Here is a 24,981-nt window from a genome sequence, read left to right on the forward strand (position 1 = left end):
GCCGCTAGTTTTGCATAATCATCCAGTTGAGATTATTTTGTTTTGATCAGCTGCTGTAAAAAGTGTTCTAATGAGTCTATAATAAGCAGGCAGGAGGACACCATTCGGAGCCTAAACCATTGGGATACTAATACTGTTTTTACAGAGCATCGTCTCTGTCGTTTGAGGGTGCCAGGATTATTGCTATAGGGCTCATTGTTACGTTATTTCTCATGAATGGTAAGGGAAATACCCACCCACTCGAGAACCTGTTCCTTCTCTCTTCTTTCCCCTTCAGTGGCTTCTAAGGGTGTGCCTTGCTGGTGAGGTGTTGGTACATGCATGTTGGCTGACTCCTTAAGCAGACCAAAGCTGGAGGATTATTATACACAGGTAGCTGGTGTGGGCCCCAGTGCGGCTGGAGTACGGAAGTGGAAACGATTATCCGTGCTATTTTATAGATGATTAAACTGAAACTCAAAGAACTTCAGAGCTTACCCAAGCTCATGCACCTGTTAAATGTGGAGCTAGGATCGAATTTAGCCACTAGCTTGGTCGTCATCTAAATTTGGAAACGCACCCCATTAGGCAGGCAATCGGTGCTTCCCAGCGGAGCCCAGTCTAGCTTTCCTGCTAAGGGCCGAGGGCTCCTCCTCTGGTCTCTGCCCAGCGCGCGCCCCCTGCTGGTGACCAGGAGGACACCAGCGGAACCTGAGAAACTTGATCCCAAGCTCTTTGGCTTCCTTAGCTCAGATTAAACCTGGGGGGGGCGGGGGGGGGGTTCTTCCAGCTCTCCCTCACGAGAAATCTCCAGCGAGAGGCGAGAGGATTTGGAGTGAATGCATTAGTATGGCCATAAGGCATTCACGGGAGAATGTGCTTGTGCCTCACACCCATGAGTGTAAAAGCAGGAGTTGTGCCCATTAGAACGTGGTCAGCGGGTCAGCCCCATCACCTGGGTGCATGCTAGAAATGCAAGCTCTTTAGTTGAAGATAACTCAGTGGGAAAAGCACTCGCTGCCCAAGTGTGAGGACCTGAGTTCAAATTCCACACAAAACCCAGAACCTGTAACCCACAATCAGCAATCTCATTGAGATGGTAGAGACAAGAGACTCCTCTGAAGCTTGGGAGCCAGCTATCCCGGGGTCCAGAGTGGCAAACAGCGAAGACACCCTGCCTCAAATAAGGTAGAAGAGGAACGGGGTGATACCTGAAGTGACCCTCAGGCTTCCACTCGGGCACGCCGCAAATTTTAAGATCTGGTTGTATTTAAACATCACAATAGCAACCTGACAGCTGTGCTTGCAGCTGGATTCAAGTTCCTGCTCTACAATTTACCAAGTGTGAGATCTTACTCCCCGACCTCACTAAGGACCTGTTTCATCATCTACAAGATGATCTGATGCTAACCAAGTCAGTTTTTCAACCTTTAAGCCACTCCCTTGCATATTTGAGGCCCCGTACTTTACACTCCAGCTCCTAACCCTGTCTTCATCATTCACTCAGCCCTGCAGCTTAGGAATGCCAAACCCCCGACGGTGGTTTTCCCTTACTCCTTCTGTCCCCCACCCCACTCAAACCCACCCTCAGAAACCCACAAGGCCCCTGAGTCAGCAAATTCTTGGTTCCTTGGAGTACAGAGACAAGGTAATTGTCTTGTCCTAGGACTGGAATCTCAGAAACCCAATGTTCACAGGCAGGTGATGAAAAAGACTTCCAGGTCCCAGGGGGAACATCTTCACCAGCAGAGTGATTTTATTTTCCTCCCTGGTGCTGCAAAACAGAAAGGCTGCTCATCTGACTGAATGACTTAGACATCACCTTCTGCACCAGCGGCTGAACCAGACGTTTCTCAGTCTCTTCAGCCCTCATGTCTTACAGGTCTTGGTTTGGAAAAGCGTTTCAAACTTTTTTCTCCCAGGGAACATTCCATTTGGGGGGGGGGGACGGGGAACACACACCTCTAATCCTAGCACCTGAGGGACAGAAAGACTTGGAGTTCAAAGCCAGCCTGGGCTGTACAGTGACACTCTGTCTCAGAAAGCCAAACATCAAAATGAGTACCATGGAGTATACTGACAGCTCCAGGATGAAATGCCACAGGGAAACTCCTTGCTTTTGTGCGTTAACTTTTCAGTTTTAATTTTTTAAAAAGCTAAAACACAGGAAGTCAAACAGGGAAGTAAAAAAATCACACATTGTGCAAAGCGGCCAAGAGGAAAGTGACACGCAGCAAGACAAACCGGTGCGCCATGGTTTCTGTTTACTCAGAAAGCAAGCGCTGATTCAGTTAAAGAAAAAAAATGCCACCATGGCTGAGACGAGATTCCAGTGGTCACAGATGTCCTTGGACAATGGTAGTCCATGGGTCCTAGAATGAGCACTTCTTAGGTGCCCCTAGTGTTAGTATGGGAAGGCAGGTGCTCCTAGTACGGCTCTGGCTTCAAAACACTAAGGGGAAGGAATATTGCTGGGGCCCTGGAGTTGTGCTCAGAACAGTGAGGCATCAAGTATGAATAAGACACACTCCTTGCCACAAGACTTCACTCTAACGGGGAAGGCATGATGTAATGAAAGACTGCCACGAAGATGGAGCCAGCAGGTAAAGGAGAGAGGAGTTGAACGTGGCTGGAAGGATGTGAGGAATGTTGGGGAGAGCTTTTGAGGGAGGATGGGATGGGGTGTGCTAAGGAAGCATATGTATATACAAGGAAGCATGTATATGTGTATGTGTGTATATATGTACACATATACATACATGTTCATATGTGTGTATACACACACACACACACACACACACACACACATATGTATATATATATGAGCTCGGGTACCAGGCTAGGCAGAGAAACGAAGGATGAGGGAAGGCCAGATTCTAAACATGGTAGTAAAGTCAGAAGGCAGGGCAGAGACAGTAGATAGTATGGCGATTATTAAATTGGGATGGTTGCCTGCATTGAGTTGTTCCTCTATAAAGTGACAGTTCAACCTGAAAGGTCCCCTCTAGGTAACTGTTCTAGAATGGGTTGTAGTCTAAGATGGGGACCCTAAAGCCACCTTGCAGAGTTCTGGTTTGTGGGCCTGAGGACTCACTGGGGACTTTTCTAGTCAGAGCTGCCTCCCGGGAAGCTCCCTCCAGTCAGCCAGTGAAGGATGCATGGGTTGGGATCACACACTGTCAGAGCAACAAGATACCTGAGCTAATTAATAAGGGGGGAGGTTGGAAGCAGCCAGCCAAGTGACTATGGATTAAAGGAGCACATGGAAGAGGAAAATGCCCATCCCATAATACAAAGAAGCAGAGAGAGAAGTAGGAGGGCCTGAATCTCAATACCCACTTCAAGGGCACAACTACAGTACCTTAGTCTACTTCATTCCACCCCTCCCGGGAGCACCCGAGGCCGGTGACTAAGACTTAACACATGGGCCTTTGGGGATATTTAAAATCGGAAACACAACTGGGTGGGAGACAAGCAGGGTGATCACTTTATCCATCCTGATCAGAGAGGCAGAGAGCCTTGAATTGAACCAGGCAGCACCGGGACTACACAGTTAAATTGCCAAAACAAAGATCTCAGCTGCGTTGACGCCAGGATCTTAGGGAATCCATGATGACCTCACCCACTCTATAAGACTTCGAGGAGAGACCAAGGGGAAATTAAGGATGCTCTGAACAAGCTGAGGCAAGTTCTTCCAAGGGATCCAGAGAAGCTCATAGATCTCTCAGGCGGTGGGCAGCCATCCCTGCAGGGCCAGGAAGAGGGAGGCAGGCCTGAGAGCAGGCTGTGGATGAATTCATCCATCCAGCAAATATTTACCACAAGTCAGAGAGAACAAAGCACTGCTGGCATTGGGAATTGAAATTCTAATTTGCAGAAAGGGTTGCAGGTGAGCTCTGAAATACAAACCAGGGAGCCCCATGGCCGTTCATTCATGAGTACATTTGTAGCAGAGATTTAGTAAATGGTCTGTGGCTCCGAGGAAAGGTAGGGGATTCCAGCCTGTGGGCAGTTCTGATCTCCCAGCACCATCCAGACTGGGAATTCAGGGAGATGGAGATGGTTCCTCATGGTGTCCCCACCTCCCACCCAAGACTGCAGATCAGTGGGGAAGTTCTTGCTAGGCTGGACGCAACAGACATGCTTTGTGTTGAGGACTCATAAAGATTTAGAGAGGCAAGCAGACCCTGGTGAGAATGGTGAGCACCAGTAAAGAAATCAGCCAGTCTCTGAGTCCATAGCATCCCTGGAAACCTAACGTGTTGAGCTCCAAGTCCTGGCTGCAGAACAGTTGTCGGGCGTTGGACATTGGCCAGCTGTGCCCATCCCAAAGGCTCCAGAGAGGATGGGGCTGGGGACTACAGGACCTGAATCATTCCCAACTCTCATGTACACGCAGTTCTGTTTGCATGACTGTGACATCCTAAAGTATTGGGTTCCCTCACAGCAGCACAGAAGTGGGGGGGCTTTGGAGACAGCATGCTGAAGGCACACTGACCTAACACATTTTTGTGGATACCAGCATGGTGGGACAGCTGGTTCCAAATAACTGGGAAACGGGAGGGCTGACAGTACCGAGGGCTGTGCTAGTAGCCAGGATGCAGAGACTCAACAGGAGCCAGGGACCCTCACCCAGCGACTCAGTTCTTCCAATTAGGTCTCAGCTCCCAAAGCTTCTACAACTCCCCAAAACAGCCCCACTAGCTGGGGCTGGGGGAGGGGGCAGCTGCCAAAACAAGAGCCTAAGGAGAACACTTCAGATTCAAATGATGACACCAACAAGCAGGCACCCCTTGGTCCAGAGTATTTCTGGGTCCACAGTTCCTCCAATCCACCATTCTGCCTGAGTCTGCATCCTCCAATCCAGCCTTCTGACTGAGCCTGCATCCCGTACTCACATTGGATCTAATTCCCCGAGGCACTTATTTGCAAATGATTTTGGTTTTCTTACATAAGGAGTCTTCCATTGGTACTTCAATGGTGTCCCAGGTTCGGACCCAGTACTTGCCAGAGGAAATTGTACAGTCTCCGCACAATTTGTCTCATGGACACGGCTTGCCTGGGTCCCAGCTCAGAGCCCTGGGCCTTGCCAATGATCCATTACTGGTGTGATTTTCTAAGGATCAAGTATTAAATTAACACAAGGGTTTCCCTGGCTCATCCTGAGCTGTTCACCAACTAACCTCGGTGTCAGGAGAGGAGCAGCACCCCGAAAATGCAAGCTTATGGATCTGTTGCAGATATCATGGTCCATAACTCAGATAGCAGGCAGCTTTCTACTCGGGCAATTAGGAAAGCAACCTGCTCTCTTAATGGCTGGGATTAACTCCAAATGAAGGCAGCTGGAAGGAAAGGGATGCTGACCTCCCCCCTCAGGCCTGATGGTCTTAATTAACACTGCGAGGCAGGAGTATGGAGGCCAGCATTGACTGTTCTATTCCTGTTTGTCCCCCTCTGAGCCCTAGACACGCGTTAACCCAGCCACAATAATCAAACCCCAATGCCCAGCTTTCTTCAGCTTCATTCCAGAGAAGCGTGGGATGTCTGACTTGGAGGGGATGCTTCTCAAAGCATGGCCTGAGAACTACTTACATCCGAGATGTCTGGGATACAGTTTTAAGTGCTTCTTTCTGCAGCCTCCAGGCCTGTGGATCTGCTGCAGTGCCAGGGGTGGATTTTAGCTTTGTTAAATTGATTTTTCTTTCTTTTTTTGAGGGAAGAGTCTCACATTGCTCAGGCTGGTCTCGAACTTGCTGTGCAACCAAGGATAAACTTGAACCGCACATTCCCCTCCTTCCTCCCAACCACTGGGATTACAGGTGTGTACCACCACACCTGGCTGGCTTAGTTCTTTTTAAAATCGCGATCAAATATGCATGGCATAAACTCAGTCATTTAAATCTTCTTAAGGGTGCATGCAGTTCAGTGGCACTAAACACATTCCCCCCTGCCTGACGTCAGAGCTTTCTTGTGGTCCTGAATTTTTTGAAATTCTGGGTCCATTGAGCAGTCCCGCCCCATCTCCTCCCGAGTACTGGGATTAAAGGCGTGAGTCACCACGCCCGGCTTACTTCTATTCCCTTTTAAGGCTGGGTTGTACCCCTTTCATGTACACCCAGTCCTGTGTGTTCCCCTTTGTTGGTTCTTGGCTATTGTGAATCTCACTGCTATGAACATGGCGTATAAATTTGGGGGGGAAATTTGTTTTCAGTACTTTTGTATGATTGCCCAGAGGGAAAACGGCCAAGTTGTCGGAAACCCTGTTGCACAGTGTTGTGATGGCTGGGGTGGAGCCAGGGTTACAGCCAGAGCAGTAGGAGATCAAGTTGTCTGTGACCAGAGTCCCCTATTGAGAACTAACAACCCCAGATGCCCATGCCTTGCCCTACCAGGGATGTCTAACCTTTCCACATTGCAACATAGTGTCAAGAACCTTGCAATCAAGTTACAAAGAAAATAACTTGAACAAAAATCTCATCCTGTTTTTAAAGTATAAGCTTACAATTATGTGTTGGCCAGCATCCCTGGCTATCCTTAGCGCATGGGACCTGTGGGCTGCATGTTGGACATGCCTGCCAGGTCAATTAAAGCCAGCCTTTCTCTGGTGGAACTCAGGCTCTGACCCCAGGTGATTTCAAGGGGTTGGCAAATTCAACAGTTATTGATATATGTCAGTGCTTTTTGGGCTTGAGTGTGTATAAAGTCTTCACACCTGTTAAGAATACAGATTTCTGAGAGTGCCCGATCTGTAAGTGTCTCACTGAACAGCTCTAAGGGAGCCCAGGGCTCACAGGTCTCCAGACTCTACAGTTATTCTATTATGTTCCCAGGTTGTGAGCTGCTCATCTTGGTCAGTCTCTAAGCAAAACAAGAACACTGAGGCTGGAGAGAGGACCCTCCCCCTCCCCGCCCTCCTCTATCCTTGAAGCTGAGTCTGTACAGTGGGTTCCCAAGCCCATACTTCTCAATGCAGAGGGTGAAACTGTGTACAAAACTGGATTCTTCTGCCCTTAACTGAACTGGCACCATCCAGCTATAATACTTGTCTCAAAATGTGAACTTGTTCTAAGAGAATTGACGTTAGGTAATAAAACTGATATACTGGGAAAGATTATGGATGTATTAGAGAACTTGGCTGGGGATACAGTTCAGTGGAAAAGCTCTTTCCTAACATGCCCAAGGCCATGGATTCAATCAATAGCAACAAAACACAACAAAGCACTCTGGTATCAGAAATGCGTATTTCATATTTTCTTAAGTGCAATGTATTGTATATGAAGACAGAAAACTCTACCAAGCTGAGCCAAGCCACCTAAGAAAGCACAAAATACACCCTGGTGTCTGCCGGCTACCTCCACTCTCAGGGTATTTTGAGCCTCAGGCATCTAGAGTTAGTGTTAAATATTTCCCCCTGATACCCGACAGCCACCCTTTCCTCACCATTTGTAATAATTCAGCGACTGAAACCTCCTGATGCCCACATCCACCAGCAAACCTCAGGTCTTTCCCAAAGTCAAGTACATGTCTACTGAAGTATTAATGGGTCTCTTGTTTATTTAACTAGGCTCACCGCATATCATTTTTAATTTAATTCCTGTCCGTATGTGTGTGTGTGTGTGTGTGTGTAATGATGAATCCTTTGAGTTTTATATTCTAGCCCTATTTTTTCCTATAGATCCTGGGAGTAGAGTATATGATTTTTGCATGGTGCAGTGGTTTCTGTTTCTGTCTGATATAAGGTGTGACAATGCAACCTAACCTAATTCTTGAGTCTTCATCTCCATCTCCCAGGTTCTAGGATTATAGACATGCACCACCACACCTAGCCACGGTGCAAAGGCTTAAAATAGCAGTGGTTTGAATGGGTGTTCATGGTGGGGGGAGGATCGAACCCAGGACCTCATGCAGGCTGGTCCAATGCTCTACTGCTATGAACAGGGAGTGCGCATGTCACCAGAGACTCCTAACTGTGGAAGTAACGTCACGTGTTCCTTTTTATCATCTGGATAGTGATTGATGATTGACCCCAGAGTTTAGTCTGTCGCTTTTCCTTTGCTCCCTCTCAGCATCCACAAGATGGCAGACTCCTCTAATGGGGTTTGAAGGGATTTCCTTGAAGGTTAGAGCCCAACCCTTCAGCCTGGAAAAAAAGCAATGGCCACAGTTCTCATGCCTCTTGTTGACTCTCCAGCCACAGGATACCCTCTGGCCCCAACCATTTAGTGGGCGTGGCTTCGGGTCCCGTGATCTCCTCTGGTTGGTTCCCTCTCCTGCCCACACTACTCAGTTCTCACCTCTCTGCGCACTTCTGCCTGAGCTCTCCTCTTTCTGAAGTTGCGGTCTGGGAGACTTTGGCTGTCCCGTGCTTACCTTTAGTTACACTTACCTTGTTGCTGTTGGTTGTACTTCCACACAGTTGAGCTTCTGCCTCTCATTTCAGAACAATGCTTGCCGGCTCCCCTCCCACACCCTCAGCATGAGCCTCTCCAGACACCTCATCTCACTGCATACCCGGTTCCCCTGCTCGCCCGTCCCCCCAGCCATTTCAACCAGAGATCTGCCTCAGAGGTAAAAGTGAAATTATTCCATTCTTCTAGACATCTTAAAGACACACGTCTGCATGGTGTCTTTAGACTAGAACTTGAGCCCAAAGACGTTTGTTTACAATCGACTTGTCCAGCTGTTTTCATATTTCTTACTTTCGTTGTAGCTTTGCTTGTGGATTTGGAACATTGAAATATCTTGAGATATATGCTATTTAGACCCATCACTCATTACCAGAAATTCAAGGTCATCTAGTTCAGTGGCCACACCTGGGGATCAACACTGATCCCAGCAAAGGTCAGAACTGAAATGAAGACATTTGACCGTGCTTATTCTGAGCTGGCATCCGAGTGCTTATGACCCTGAGGGAATTTCTCCACCCGGTTACGTAAGATGAGAAGTCAGCCTGATGTTTGGGTAAATAACAGCTGCAAACCCATCAGCGACTCGCCACACTAGCTCTTTCCTGAACCCTGTGTAGTTCAACACCATGTTTATCTTAGAGTCACTTAAAAACCCTCATCTGTGGAGTCAGGGTGTCTCTTCGCTGGTCCTCTAGAGCAGCAGGCAGCAAACTGCAGTCCGTTTGGACTGCACAGCCCGATGCATTAACCATCGGGCCCTTCACAGACCCTGTTTCCACCCCCATCCTAGAACATTAACCGTGGTGGCCCTTCATATCACATTGAAACGGGCAGGCCCTAGGAGGCTGGTGACCTCTCAGTCTGGGCACTGCATTAGGTCTGTGACACCTGTGCAAGGAGACGGTCACATAACTGCCAACAGATCTCCAGAGTACTCAAGACCTCAAAGCCATGAAGAAGCTGTGCGTATGTGTGACATTTGCCTCTATGTGTGACATTTGCCTCTAGCCCCAGAGCTACAGATGATGGGGCAGGAAGATCCTGAAAGCTTATCGGCTGCCTGGGCAAGTCAGAACAGTGAGCTTCCAGTTCTGTGAGGGACCCTGTTTCAAGGCAATGAGGTCGAACGCCGTGGAGGAAGACACCTGACACCCTGCCCTGGATGTACAAGCAGGCACATGCTCACACACGCCTGCACTACGCAGACACACATCACAAAGAAACCCAAGCCACGTGAGGCGCTCACAGTCGGTTGTCTACGGCCAGGTGGCATGACAGCGTGCAGCTGATCACTGTGGCACTTGGGTGTGGGCAATGAGGCTCTGCTCATCCGTGCTTTGTGGGTCACGGTAGACCACACTTCCCATTGTGAAATGTGAAAGAGGGTACTGTTTCTTTTCCTTCTTGGGCCCCAAGCCTGGTTTTGCTCATTCTCCACTGAAGCACTTCTTCAGATTCTTCACTCTGTGTACCACTCAAAAAGACTTAACTTCACACTGGATTCCTTCATCTGCCTTCTACAAGCTTGGAGAATCACAGCCCTGGGGTTGCATGCCGAGAGAGATGGAACTTCACTTAGGACCCATCTCAGGAACTGTCTCTTATGCCATCTCTCTCCTTGTAGATTCTAGTCTGCCCTCTCTAGGCATGCTTTATCAGTCAGGACGTGTATTTGGTGATTACCAGAGGCGTGGGGAACTGATTGGGGGCAGGATGACGAGAGCACACTTGACCTTGGCAGAGGCTGCAGTGTGATGCCAAGTCTGGGCAGAGCAGACAGGGATCTATGCAGAGAGAAATGAATAGCTCTGGGGATGATAAAAGAGACCCACAACCCTTTTAAAGCACAACCCCAGCGACTTAACTTCCTCCCACTAAGCCCCACCCCCTAAAGGCTCCACCGCCTCCCAGTGGTGTCATAGGATGGGGAACACTTTTCTGGAACACGGGACCTTACAACAGAGGTTTCTTGATAAGAGCCGTTGACAGCAAGCGAGGAGATGGAGAGGCCATGGGCACGGAAGGAAGCTGTCTTAGTCACTGTTCTACTCCTGTGAAGAGACACCATGACCACAGCGACTCTTAGGAAGTATTTAATTGAGGCTTGCTTACAGCTCCATCGTCATCATGGTAAGAAACATGGTGGCAGGTGTGGCAGGCATGGTGCTGGAGAAATAGTTAAGAGCTACATCCTGAACCACAGGCCCAGAGAGACTGACGGAGCCTGGAGCTTTGAAATCTCATAGCCCGGTTGGTTGCAGTGACCCACTTCCTTCAACATCTTCCCCCTAATCCTAATACTTTCAAAGATCTCTATTCCCTGGTGACTATGAGTTTAAATAGACGAGCCTATGGGGCCATTCTTACTCGAACCACCACAGAAGACATTAGCTCTCTGGGAACCTTGTTAATGTTTTTCTCCTCTTGCCTAGCACCTATGCTTGGAACATATGCCAGACACATCTGTGAGACACCCCTTGCCGCTGCAGCTCACGGCTGGATGCTGAGTTCCCCACGCACCACACTTCAGCAGTTGGGTGTATTTCTGCTTTACATTATACTCCCACACCGTGTGTGTCAGGCATGGAGCAGGCACATAACCCACTTAATTAAGGTGACCATATCAGATCCTTTATCAAGATGCACAGAGTGCCCAGTGCCTGTACTGTGATCTTGGATCTTTGGGGGATGGGCTAGATAGAGTCTGGGACAGAATACAGCAGAGAAACGGATATGTTTATCGTCTGATCATCAGCTAAACTTCTGGGAGCTAGGAACGGGGCTCCTTAGATGAACAGAAGTAAAAATGCCTCATCTTTATGACTTTCAACTTCCCTCAGCAGCTCCGGAATGGATGAACCAACACTGCCTGCCTCCTTTTGCTGCTTGTTTGCTGCTTTTATGGTACTGGGAGGGAACCTAGAACCTAACACATGCCAGCCAAGTCCTCTACCGCTGGGCTGTCTCCCCCGCTGGGACGAAACATCTGTGAAGTACTGGTGCCTGTGTGTAAAATGTGCGCCATTCGGTGTTGGAGAAGAAAAGACTGGGCATTTCTGTTCCACCAGGTCCGCCAAACAAGAAGAATCTGCCGACAGAATGTTTGTGCAGTCATCTGAGCAAAGGGGTCCAAGGGAGGTCCAAGGGACAGTACCCTCCAGTGCTGGGGACCCATGTGCCAGGCCTCAGGTTGTGGCGTGGTATTGTTTTTAATTCTCTCTTTCCCCCTAGGATCATGGCATGTCAACTTGACCTGCTCATTGGCGTGATCTTCATGGCCACCCTCGTGTTGGTAACGTCTCCCTGTTCGTCAGACGGCAGGATAGCCTTTTTCCGAGGCTGTAACCTTACCCAGATTCCATGGATCTTCAGTACCACCACTGAGAGGCTCCTGCTCAGCTTCAACTATATCAGTATGGTTGTTGCCACGTCATTTCCACTCCTGGAGAAGCTCCAGCTGCTGGAGCTGGGGACCCAGTATGCTAACTTGACCATTGGCCCGGCGGCTTTCAGAAACCTGCCCAATCTTAGGATCTTGGACCTGGGCCAAAGCCAGATTGAAGTCTTGAATCCAGATGCCTTTCAGGGACTGCCCCATCTCTTGGAACTTCGGCTGTTTTCCTGTGGACTCTCCAGTGTTGTATTAAGTGATGGTTACTTCAGAAATCTTTATTCATTAGCTCGCTTAGACCTATCTGGCAACCAGATTCACAGCCTTCGCCTCCATTCTTCATTCCGGGAACTGAATTCCTTAATCGACATAGATTTTGCTTTCAACCAAATATTCACTTTATGCGAAGATGAACTCGAGCCCCTGCAGGGCAAAACACTGTCTTTCTTTGGCCTCAAATTAACTAAGCTGTTCAGCAGAGTCTCTGTGGGCTGGGAGACATGCAGGAACCCCTTCAGAGGCATGAGGCTAGAAACGCTAGATCTCTCTGAAAATGGCTGGACGGTGGACATCACAAGGAACTTCAGCAACATCATCCAGGGAAGCCAGATTTCCTCTTTGATTCTTCAACACCACATCATGGGTCCTGGCTTTGGCTTCCAGAACATCAGAGATCCTGACCAGAGCACATTTGCCAGCCTGGCCAGAAGTTTGGTGCTGCAACTGGACCTTTCACATGGCTTTATCTTCTCCTTGAATCCCCGACTGTTTGAAACACTGAAGGATCTGAAGATGCTGAACCTTGCCTTCAACAAGATAAACAAAATCGGAGACAATGCCTTTTATGGACTTGACAGCCTCCAGGTTCTCAATCTATCCTATAATCTTTTGGGAGAACTCTATAATTCCAACTTCTACGGGCTTCCTAGAGTAGCCTACGTTGACCTTCAAAGGAACCACATTGGGATCATTCAGGACCAAACATTCAGATTATTAAAAACGTTACAAACCTTAGATCTCCGTGACAATGCCCTTAAGACCATTGGTTTTATTCCAAGCATACAGATGGTCCTCCTGGGGGGCAATAAGCTGGTCCATTTGTCACACATCCGCTTTACTGTCAACTTCCTAGAGTTATCTGAAAACAGGCTAGAAAACCTGTCCGACCTCTACTTCCTCCTACAAGTCCCTCAGCTCCAGTTTCTCATCCTAAATCAGAATCGCCTTTCATCATGCAAGGCAGCCCACACCACCTCGGAGAACCTAAGCCTAGAACAGCTTTTCCTTTCAGAGAATATGCTGCAACTGGCCTGGGAGACCGGCCGCTGTTGGAATGTTTTTAAAGGCCTTTCCCGCCTCCAGATCCTTTACCTGAATAATAACTACCTTAATTTCCTTCCACCTGGGGTATTTAGCGACCTGGTTGCATTACGGTTGCTCAGTCTGAGTGCTAACAAACTGACCATGCTCTCTCCTGGCAGTTTACCTACTAACTTAGAGATTCTCGACATATCTAGAAATCAGCTTTTCTCTCCCGATCCCGGCTTGTTTTCTTCGCTTCGCGTCTTGGACATAACTCATAACGAGTTTGTCTGCAACTGTGAACTTAGCACTTTTATCTCCTGGCTCAACCAAACCAATGTCACCCTGTTCGGCTCTCCTGCAGACGTGTATTGCATGTACCCTAACTCGCTGCTAGGGAGCTCCCTGTTCAACATATCCACCGAGGACTGCGGTGAAGAGGAAGCCATGCAGTCCCTAAAGTTTTCCCTTTTCATCCTCTGCACGGTCACTTTGACTCTATTCCTCGTCATCACCCTTGTAGTCATAAAGTTCCGGGGGGTCTGTTTCCTGTGCTATAAGACGGTCCAGAAGCTGGTGCTCAAGGACAAGGTCTGGAGTTTGGAACCTGGTGCGTATAAATATGACGCCTACTTCTGCTTCAGCAGCAAAGACTTTGAATGGGCACAGAATGCTTTGCTCAAACACCTGGATGCTCACTACAGTTCCCGAAACAGGCTCAGGCTGTGCTTTGAAGAAAGAGACTTCATTCCAGGGGAAAACCATATCTCCAACATCCAGGCGGCCGTCTGGGGCAGCCGGAAGACAGTGTGTCTAGTGAGCAGACACTTCCTGAAGGATGGTTGGTGCCTGGAGGCCTTCAGGTATGCCCAGAGCCGGAGCCTGTCTGACCTCAAGAGCGTTCTCATCGTGGTGGTGGTGGGATCGCTGTCCCAGTATCAGCTGATGAGACATGAGACCATCAGAGGGTTTCTGCAAAAGCAACAGTACTTGAGGTGGCCTGAAGACCTCCAGGATGTTGGCTGGTTTCTCGATAAACTCTCTGGATGCATTCTAAAGGAAGAAAAAGGAAAGAAGAGAAGCAGTTCCATTCAGTTGCGAACCATAACAACCATTTCCTAGCAGAAGGAGCACTTCGTAGCAGAAGTGCAAGCATTGTAGATAACTCTCCACACTTTATCCGCACAGCCGCTGGGGGTCCTTCCCGGGAGCCATTTTCCTGACAATGAAAACAACGTCAATCTCTTGATTTTCATGTCAACAGGGAGCTTTGTCTCACTGACCTCCAAAAGGAAAGTAATAGGCCCAGAAAGCTGCAGCTGCCTCTTAAGGGCTTCCACCTGCCATCCATGTCCTTTCAGGCCCCAATGACATGGTTTCCTCCTATCCTGCTGCATACTGTCTGACACCCAGGTGGCGAGGGCACCTTGGAAGAAGTTACAGGTGGCTTCATGTTTTCTGTGCTGTTCAGTTCAAAAGCAGGCGCCTTGAGAATCCTGAGCTCTTAGGGCTCTGTAGAACATGGACAGGTGAGATGGGTCCTTCTCTGGCTGTAGGCATGAGGCCATTTGCTGAGAACTGCTGTTCTCCCTGCACCTAAGTGCATAAGTGATAAGAAGATGGACAGATAGACGGATGGCAGCAGCCGCATCGCTGTGGCCAGAATACACGTATTTCCTGTTCTGACCCAGCAGGCCCAGCTTTTGGGGGCCACAGCCATGTTCTGCATGGGACCTCTCAACCTGGCATTTGTGCCCTTTCACGACTTAGCACCGGCCTGCCCTTCTTTCTTCCCCACAACTATACAAGAGCTGTTGCAACAGCTACAAAAAGGGTGTGGAGTTCACACCCTGATTCCTCACTGAATTCGGATCCCTTGGTTTCTTAGCTGTGGAAGTCGAGTAAGCTATACTGTGGCTGGAACTCAGTGTCCTCTCCTGTAGGCTGAACAGTATCTGCCTCATACATATGCTGTGCATGGCCACTGGCCGGGAATGTCACGGCGTGTCTGATCTTTTCCTTAATTGCCCCAGTGAGCCCAGGAGAAGCATATCCAGAGACATCTGGGGTCTGTAGCCATAATCCTTTCCATGTGTTTATTAATACAGCAGTGTTTCTTTGCAAAAGCATTAAGAAACTTTCAGCCAGAAGACACGTGTCACAGTACCCTAGCCTCTCATTCAGATTACTCCACAGCCAGTGTTGCCAAGCCAGCTGATGCACCATGAATACATGGAAGGGTACTCAGCCCCTAGAAGGGCTACTCCGTACCCTCCCCGTGACAGACGCTCACGTACCAGGTTCTTTAACTGCTTCTTAGCCGTGTGTCTGAGCTTACCCTGCAATCAGCAGTATTTTGGTCCTTATGCAAGCAATAGACAATCCTGCTGTGAGCATGCTGTCTAAACTCCACCCCCACAGTTACCTGGCAACAGCCAGCTAGACCTGACCCACTATAAAAGGGGCTGCTTGCCCCCTCCTCCCCCTCTTCGCTCTTGCTCTTGCTCTCCCCTTCCCTTCCCCCTCTCTCCATGTGCTTATGGCCATGGCCAGCCTCTATTTCTCTACTCTCTCCCTCTCCCTGCCTTTCTCTGCCTCTGCTACCCTCTTAACTCTGCTCCCCGTGACCTGAATAAACTCTATATTATACTGCCATGTGGCTGGTCCCTCAGTGAGAAGGGATGCCTGGACATGGGTCCACTGAGGCACTCCCTTACCCCCATACCTGACTACACCCCTATAGAACATAACCCCTACCTCTTTGTCTTTTTACAAACACATCACCCACTCCTTTTTTTCTGAATGTTCTCCCACATCTTCCCATCCTGCCCATCCTTTGAAATTCACAAAGACCCCATAAATCCTTCTAACCCAAAGTCCTCCCATCCTTTCTTTTCTTGAAAACTCTTAGCACAGTATCAATTATTTCTAGTCTAGGACTGACTCTGGGCCGTAAACTCCATGAGGTGAGGCCCTATGCTCTGTGCCCACCCTCACAAATTATAGCATCCCACTTGACTGGGGGCCACCACCTGAGCTTCTTTCTCCATCTGTCACTGAAATGTAGCAATAATGTGTTTGGGGTAAGACAGGACACCCCAACTATGAACCCTGCTGGTGGGGCCTTTTTTGTTTACCTGTTTGTCCTGGGCCCAGGGCAAAGCCTGGTTCATAATAAGTTCTTTTTTCTTGAAAGATTTATTTTATTATTATACATAAGTACATTGTAGCTCACTTCAGTCACACCAGAAGAGGGCGGCTGGGATTTGAACTCAGGACCTTCGGAAGAGCAGTCAGTGCTCTTACCTGACGAGCCATCTCGCCAGCCCCTAGTAAGTCCTTAATAAATACCTGAAGCGTGTGGTGATACAGCCATTCTTATGGGTCGGTGTCGTTGTCCTCTGCTCTTAGATTTCAGGAAGGAAGAGGGCAGGGCGGGCTTCAGTATCATCGGAGAGTGACACCTGCAGAGAAGGCAGGCGGAAGATGCCACAGGCTCAGGTAAGCCCTGGGCTTCATCCTGTGGTATGGAGCTACTGGAGCGGACAGCCCCATCTAGAGGCGCTGAGAGGTGCGCTGGGATTGAGGGATGGGGTGTGAGGAGGCAGGAAAACAGCCCCAGGTCATCTACAGAAAATACCACCTTTTGGATCCCTGTTCTGAGGGGTACCCCAGCCCTTCTGCCAGGGACTGTTACAAGCACCGCTCCTGAAGACAAAGGAAAGCAACACGGGGGTGGGTCAGTCTCCCCATGCTTATCAGCCTTGGCTGTGTCCACACTGCGCGATGGCTGTGATGCTCAGTAGTCTCCCCAGAGCCTCTCCCTGGAACGACATGGGAGATAGGGAGATGGCTCTGCACCCGCTGAAGAAGGCAAGAGCTGGGGAAGCATAGACATGTGGCTCTGTAGATCTCTCTCTCTCTCTCTCTCTCTCTCTCTCTCTCTCTCTCTCTCTCTCTCTCTTGGGCCCTCCCTCCCTCCCTTTCTCCCCCCCTCTCCCTCTTGCCCTCCCTCTGTTCTAAGCCTGCTTTCCTGACACTTTGGACTTCCATTTTTCTCTAAAGCCCCACTGTGAGTGTCTGTCTGTCCCGTGGCTGACCTCCATCTGACTTAACACCATTGCGTTCCCTCTTTTCTTCTCCAGTCTGCTCTTCCTGGCATCTGCTGAGATGCTCAAGCCTGCCCTGGGGTTCTGGGGTTTTTGTTTGGTTTGGTTTGGTTTAAAACTATAACAAAATTGTTCTCAAGCTTAAAAAAAGAATGAAAGAAGGATTTCACTGCTCGGCAAGAAAACGGAAGGATATTTATTCTTTTTAGCCACTAGAGAAATCAACCACATTGGTGTGGCACTACCCACCCAGCTGAAGGGCCAAAATCAAGATGACTAGCAATACCAATTAGTGAGAAAGACACGGAATGGTGGGAACGCCTGGGTTGGTAGTGAACATGTAAATGAGCATCTTTCAGATAGCCGATTGCCATTTCCTGAATCGACATATGCCACAGAGAGAGCAGAAATGGGTGCCTATTCCACCAGATGCCTTACCATCAATATTTATAGTAGCCAATACAGGAAACAACTTTCTGGTCCATGGTCACTGATAACTACACAAGAATTTCAATCATTGAAATTATTCACAACCACGGGTGCCCATCTCACAGAAGTGGTGGCAGTGGAGAATAGTGATCATGTATGAAGTCTTTTATATAAAAATATCACCCACCTCTGGTGACGGTGTTGACAGCAGTCATCTCTGAGGCTTGTGGAGGGGACTCTGGGACACTGGGTGTACTCCATGTCTTCACCTGGCAGCAGTGACCACGCGTGTTCATTTTGTGTGGACTAAGTTTCTGTGGACTCATGGATATATTTATTTTTCTCCAAGGTCTTATTCTGCAGTTTTAAAATCAAAGAAGTTTAAATAGCAGGGACATTTTATCGTGTCTGTAGAACAGATGGAGCAAATGCCTCATCCCACAAACACCTTAGTTTTGGGGGGAAGGCCCTTGGGAATCACTGTGCTTCCCTGAGCTACTGCACCCAGTGGCTTCTCTGGGGACTTTCGGAGATCACTAGGTTACAAGAGGACAGAGGCTTTCATTATGCATCTTTGGTATTACATTTTTCTTCTTTCTACATTTATTTGTTTGTTTGGTGTGTGTGTGTGTGTGTGTGTGTGTGTGTGTGTGTGTGGTTTCCACACACCACGGCATATGTGTGGAGATCAAAAGGCAGCTTGTGAGAATCACCTCTTTCCTTCCACCATGTTCACTATGGGACTTGAACTCAGGTCCTCTGGTCTGGTGGTCAACTCCTTTATCCACTGAGCTACCTCTGAACTATCTCATTGACTCCTTTGATATATCTCTGGTTTAACACGTTATATGTATTTTGTTAATAAGTCTTTAAATAGGCAAAATAAAATCAAGATAATGATAACATCTACCTGTGTAGAAGACAGAGAATATAACAATTATCACCCAGAATTTATTTTATTTACTTATTTGTTTTTTCTTGCAAGACAGAGCCTTATCGTGTAGCCCCAGTTGGGATTACAAGCATATGCCACCACACTGGCTTGTAATTTTTAAATTAAATGAGCGAGGTAGGACAATTATTTCAGCATTTCAGCTGATGAGTATTGTGAATAAATCAGCCAGGGCTGGCATGGTGGCTCAGCAGATAAAGGAACCTGCTGTGAATCCTGCAGACATGAGTTCAATCCCTGGAAAGCTACCCACAGGTGAAAGGAGACAACTGACTTCATAAAGCTGTCCTCCGACCTCCACATAAACCTGGCACAAACCTACACAGTATACCATCTAAGTTCACACATATACAACAATAATAAATGATCTTTAAGATTTTATATGTGTGTGTATTTTATATATATATATATATATATATATATATATATATATATATATAATTTTTATTTTCCTAGAGATTAAAGGAATTTTAAATTTGTTTTCCTTAACAATTAAGTATTTTATTTCTCATCAGCTACAAGAGCTCTCATTTAGATACAGCCTTACAGAAATTCAGCAGTTTTATTTTACAGAAAATTCCATGGAAAGAACTCGCTAAGGCTGCTGTGGTCCTATTGGGGAGTATGGTCCGGGCAAGTCAGACAAGGTAGCTTTATTCCCGAAACAAGGGGCTCTGGCCCAACTGGCTGGAAATCGTGCTTCTTTTCCCAACTCGGGCTGCAGGGCTCTATTTTCCCATCTCCTCCCCAGGAAGGCCACCTCGGTGAGATGTGATAAAAGCCAGTGACATCATGTCTCGCTGAGGCTCCACCTCACCGCAGGAAGCAGGTGCCTTGGCAGAGAGGAGCTCTGGCCTTTTTTCCTGCTATGGTGACCTGGGTTTGCTGCTCAAGGAGTCCTCAGGGCCTAACACTCAAGGCTGCCTGTATGGTTTTTCCAGTGACCTGGGCTGTTAATGCCTGACTCCTGGCATCGTACCCATCTGCAGCTGTATTTTATGGTCAGCATCTTCCAAGCCTGTAAGTCATGCCAAGTCTAGAGGGATTTGCACAAGTAAGTTACCATCAGTGTAACCCCTCGGGATTTGTACAAGTAAGTTACCATCGGTGTGACCCTTGCAAAGAGAAGAGAAGCCTTTGGGAGGGGGAACTAGAGCTCCCCACTTGCACTTGGAGATAAGACATCCATCCAAGAGACCATGCGGGGAGGCTCAGGAGCAGGTCTGGGTCTTGACTGGCAAAGGCATCCCTCTGGCCTTGCTCAGGTTGAAATGATGAAGCAAGTCTTGAGGTGCTCGCAGGCCATTCCCTAGAGACATTCACAGAAATAGCAAGGAATTTGGAATGGGAACGCCCTGGGTGTAATCCTTCTGACTTTTTTGTCATCTGTGGAGCTTCAGGGTTTGGGTTGTGCTCACTGTTATTACCTAAGTTAGGGAGATGGCTCAGCTGCAAGGCCGCTTGTGCCCAAGCATAACGACCAGAGTTCTGTCCCCAGGGCCCACATGGTGGAAGCAAAGAATTTCCACAAGTTGTCCTCTGACCTCTGCATGCGTGCTGTGGTGCATGGGTGGTGACACATGCGCACACCACACATGCTTCCATGTGCATGAGTGTGTGCACGTGTGCACACACACACACACACACACACTAAATATACGTCGACACATGCGGCAGAGAGACAAAACTATGCTCTGTAAGTTGGCCATCTGGCTCTCGGCTCCTGAGTCTGCCTCGTGCTTCCCTGGTCGGGACACAGATGTTTAGTCCCTGAGATGAAGCCCCCCCTTTTAAAATCTCGGTAACACTCCCTGGAAATCTGACAATAAAGCCACTAAGCTATTCTTAGAAATACAGTAGAATAGTCAGCCCTCCACACCGAGTGCTCTTGGACTTTCTGTACAGGAGGAAACTCTCAGAAACTTTTCTGAGGCTAGCAGTGATGAAGGACCGTAGCCCTCCACCTTAGCCGATGACAGCATCTTGCCGAAGCCCTCAGGCTCCCCACTATGGAGAGAAGGAACCAGCCTTTATTAGGCTCCTTTCTGCCATGCTCTATGCTAGGAAGTTCACATACAGAACTTCTTTCTATGCTAGGAAGTTCACATACATAATCTCACTAAAGTCACATGACTAGATCAGGGATGGTGGACCAGACCTCATTCCAGAAAGGAGACAGAGGCCCAGAAGCCCAAGCCACTTCCGGTGGATGATATAATCCTCCGCTCCTAGTGGCCTCTTTCTGGGGGAAGTGTCCTTGCTGGGATGCGAGTCTTTGGATCCTTCCTCGCTGTCGGCACGTTAGGGCTCCATTCTAGGAACGAACCATCCTCCTCAGTCTCAGAGGTCTGAAGATTTCCCCTGCCACTCTGGCCTGTCGCCCTTTCTCACTGTCTTATCAGGATCCTATTGAGGACGACCAACCTGTGACCTCCTGGTATTCAACATCTTAATGAAGAGAATATGGGGTCCAACATCTGACCTGTTCTAAGACACGGGAAGCAGGACCAGGGAAGCCGCACACCAGTGAAGCTTGCCAAGCGTTTGTGTGGACACTTGGAATCCTGTAGCCCAGGCTAGCTGAGAATGACCCTGAATTTCTCAGCTTCCTGCCTCTATCTCCCAAATGCCAGGATTGCAGGCATTTGGCACCATACTTGCTCTTTGCAATGTTGCAGGCGTAGGCAGCTGAGCTGCATTCCCAATCCTGAACCTCGCTGCTTTATGCCCAGTCCACCGCTTGGCTTCCGAGGCTGGCCCCGCTCATGTGAAGCATCCAGCAGGGGGCACTGTGGAGACGCTCCGGAGAGCGGGCTGTCTCGCTCATTATCGACTTCCCACCCTTCTGCCCCTCCATCACCACCGCCCTTGAAGGTTGTGTGACTCATTAGCGCAGTCACGTGTTCTGAGCGTCTCCAGAGCCTGCTGGAGGGTTGCCCTGCTGGAGCATCTGCAGAGAACCTGCTCTTTGTCTGCTACTCCCTGTCTCGTTTCTGCCTGCTGTGGTCAGCACAGCGCTGTGGGCAATGTTTGCGAGGGAAGGAAAGAGGCAAGGAGGGACAGCTACCAGGAACTGCTGCGAGAGGGAGGGTGGAGGTCAGGGTAATCTCCAAAATCGCTTCCGAGCTAATCCTTTAGATTTGGTCCTAAGAACAAGGAGATGCCATTGAACGGTGGCGAGCTGAAGGGACACTACCCGATGAGCATTTTGAAGACATAATCCCCTCTGCAGTTAAGGAGGATAGGTTTCGTGGATATTACACAGAACGGAGGATTTTACTTAATCGAATTGTGTTAGGAACTCAGGCAGCTAGAGATGAAGACAGGAAAAACAACATCGCAGCAAGTGGAAGCCCAGTGCTCTGAGCTGGCTGGAGGTTGGGGAGCCATGGCTGAGCACAGGAATAGGATGGTGCGCTGGGGTTGCAGAGTGAAGCCAGACGTTACAAAGGGACCACGGTTGGCGGAGGGCATAGGATGTCATCCGTGTGAAGAATGTGGAGTGTGTACCTTGACTTCTGCTGCCTGCCCGTGGCATTGGCATCCTGTGAGAACTGAGCTCGTGGGTCTCACGCAAGTCAGTGAGGGAACTCACAGGGTCGCCTCTGTAGCACCACACACAGTGTACCACTATCTGTGGCTGCTGTTGCCAAATCAAGGGGCTACTGCATGGCCAGGAGGGCAGGTGGGTGGAGCTAGGAGACAGAGGAGGCTGGGGGAGCACTGACCTTCTGTGAGCTAGAGCCAGTGACTGAGCACAGAGTGGGCTGTGGATAACTGGGAATCAGAGGCCCTGATCTGAAAGAAAATATGGGCTTCTGCCCCTAAGGGATGAGGCTGCTGCTAGAGAGAACTCGAGGAGCCTTGGGGATCAAGGGAGAGGTGGGAGCTTTAGAAAGAGGAGCCAGGGAGTGCAGGGGAGTCCCGGGAAAGATGGTTGGTTAAAGAGAGCAGAAGTGAAGCTGATAGGCTGAGTGGAGATGTGTGTGGACTGTGTCAGAACAGCCACACAGAAGCCACAAGACCATCCTAAAACTGACCCTGAAAATAACGAGGAACTGGGGTCATAGATGGGTAGGGGTGAGGGTCTGTGGATGGGTGGACAGAAGGGTATGGATGGGTAGGTGGGTAGATGGCGTGGCAGGTAGATGAATAGGTGGGTAGATTGGATGGATAGATAGACGGGTGGATGGATGGGGTGGTGGGTGGATGGATAGATAGATGGATGAGTAGATGGATAGATAGATGGACAGATGATGGGTGGATGGATGGGGCATGGACGAGTAGGTGGATGGATGGGGTGGTAGGTAGATGGATAGATGGGTAGATTGGATGGATGAATAGATGGATGAGGTGAGTGGATGGATGGATGGATGGATGGGTAGATCTATGGATGGATGATTGGTGGATGAATAGATGGATGGAGGATGGATGATGGGTAGGTGGGTGATCATTGCCAAGTACAGCATGGAAATACCATAAAGGAAGACCAGGGAAATGTCCGATCGACCTTGGCTATGGGGATGTCACTGGTCAACTCAGAACAATGAGAGAAACTGTGCGGTGTGAGAGCAGGCAACAGATGTAGCCAGAAGGGCAGACTATCTCCCCACAGCAGGCAGCTTTTACTGTAGGCCACGTGATGTAGGATGTTTAGGAGGGAGAGTTGAGTGAAGAGGTGATTTTTGTTCTGAGATGAAAGGATCTTAAGATGCCCAAGCTGAGTGGAGAGGGCTGAGGGCTCGGGAGACAGAGGAGGTCCTTGGTCAGGGTTAGATAAGAGAATGGCTGGAAGGAGCCGGGCCCTAATCCAGGAGGGAGCTGAGGGACCCTCACAGGAATGCTCAGGCCCATGTCCATAGACGGGGTCATATGGATTATTTTTAACTTGAAGAAACAAAAGCAAAGAGTCTTCCCAGAGCTGACCACTGCCTCACTGCCGTGAAACCCATCGACGCTGTTTGCTACGGCACTCTAACCCATGGCTCTTCCTGCACAGAGCAGACGCCTGCGCCTGAGCAAAATCACTATTTTACGTGTTTCCTCATGCTTTACCATACTGGAGACTGGATGTAGCATCTCTTTCACACCAGACAAGCACTCTACCCTTGAGTTACATCCCAGCTTCTATTTAAAAAGCCTTTTGAGCTAGCAGCTCCCCAAGCTGCTCAGGCTGGCCTTGAACTCACAACTCTCCTGCCTCAGCTTCCCCATTAGCAGGGCTTACAGACCTGAGTTTCATTTGTTTTTAATAAACTTTCTCCATCAGCTACGTGTGTGTGACACATATAAAAGTCCATCTTGTTTATAGTTTCAGTTGAGAAAATTAAATCCTCCAGATCTGTAATGGAAAGAAACGGTCACTTCTTATAAGAACCCTCCGTGGAGGGGAACAGCCAGTGGATCACACGTCCATGTGTTTATCAGGCAGCGACATAATTGACATTACAGTGAATGCTCTGGAATTCGTTCTTCCCTGGCTCCCTCCTCATTAATTGCACTTGACTTCTTTGGAAAGAAATTTTTCCTTGAACTGTTCCATCGTCTGACTCAGGCTTGGAGCGAATCTTTGGGGGTGAGGGGAAAAACTAAGCTAAAATTGCTTCAACAGTTTCTGACTGATGGGATGTTGGAAAACACATGCACACCCCCCTTCCTCCCCAATTTTAAAGAGAAGGAAGAGAAAACACTGATCTATTTTTACACCCACGTTAAGTCACCAGCCGTGGATCTATAAACCCCAAACTTGGCGAGGCTGGGGCTGACATCTTTGAAGAGGTAAACCCAGCTGGCTGGAAAGAAAACGGCCACAGCCATTACAGAAGTTGAAAAGCCTGCATCCAGAGCCTATGGAGAGAAAGCTTTCCTACCCAGAACTTGAGCAAAGCTCGTTAGAGGAGCCAGGCTCAGAAGCTTCAGGGCTGTTGCCAGATAGATGCTGGTTCTGTCCATCAAAAACAACTCAGGAGAAGCCGGAAGCGAGGCAACACTTAGGCGGTGGCAGCCGGACTGGAAAAGCACACGCTCCCACGCCTGCGCATTAAAGACTCAGGCTCCTATGTTTGTTTTCAGAGCACGGACTCTGGAAACAATAGCGGGTGATGTTTCTGGACCCACGGATATTTTACATATGCATTTGAAGGCACACACAGTGCAATCCCAGTCCGATTTATGGGAGGCGTGGGTGGCAAACCCAAGGGAAGGATGAAAAGGCCGGGGGATTTAATTCCCCAAATGTGCCCACAAGCTCTAACAGCGCAGCTCTCCCCTTTAAAACACCTCGGATATAATCAAGAACAGACTCTGATGCCAGTCCTAAGAAGAAAAAGATGGATTTGACCAGATTAATCTGCAATGTGTCTGCCCTCCTCCTTACGTGACACAAGAGATCTCGCGCAAATATGAGTTTAG

At 48.8% G+C, this 24,981-nt stretch overlaps 1 protein-coding gene across 1 annotated transcript; it reads left to right on the forward strand.

Moving 5' to 3' along the window:
• The first annotated feature begins 11,607 nt into the window (after nucleotides 1-11,607).
• Tlr5 (toll like receptor 5) lies at nucleotides 11,608-14,202 on the forward strand. The gene has a single exon (XM_021199413.1). It carries the CDS (start codon nucleotides 11,623-11,625, stop codon nucleotides 14,200-14,202), a length of 2,580 nt encoding a protein of 859 aa, XP_021055072.1. The 5' UTR covers nucleotides 11,608-11,622.
• The last annotated feature ends 10,779 nt before the right edge of the window (nucleotides 14,203-24,981 follow it).

Source organism: Mus pahari, chromosome 5 (assembly GCF_900095145.1).
Source record: "Mus pahari chromosome 5, PAHARI_EIJ_v1.1, whole genome shotgun sequence".
NCBI classification, from domain to species: Eukaryota; Metazoa; Chordata; class Mammalia; order Rodentia; family Muridae; genus Mus; species Mus pahari.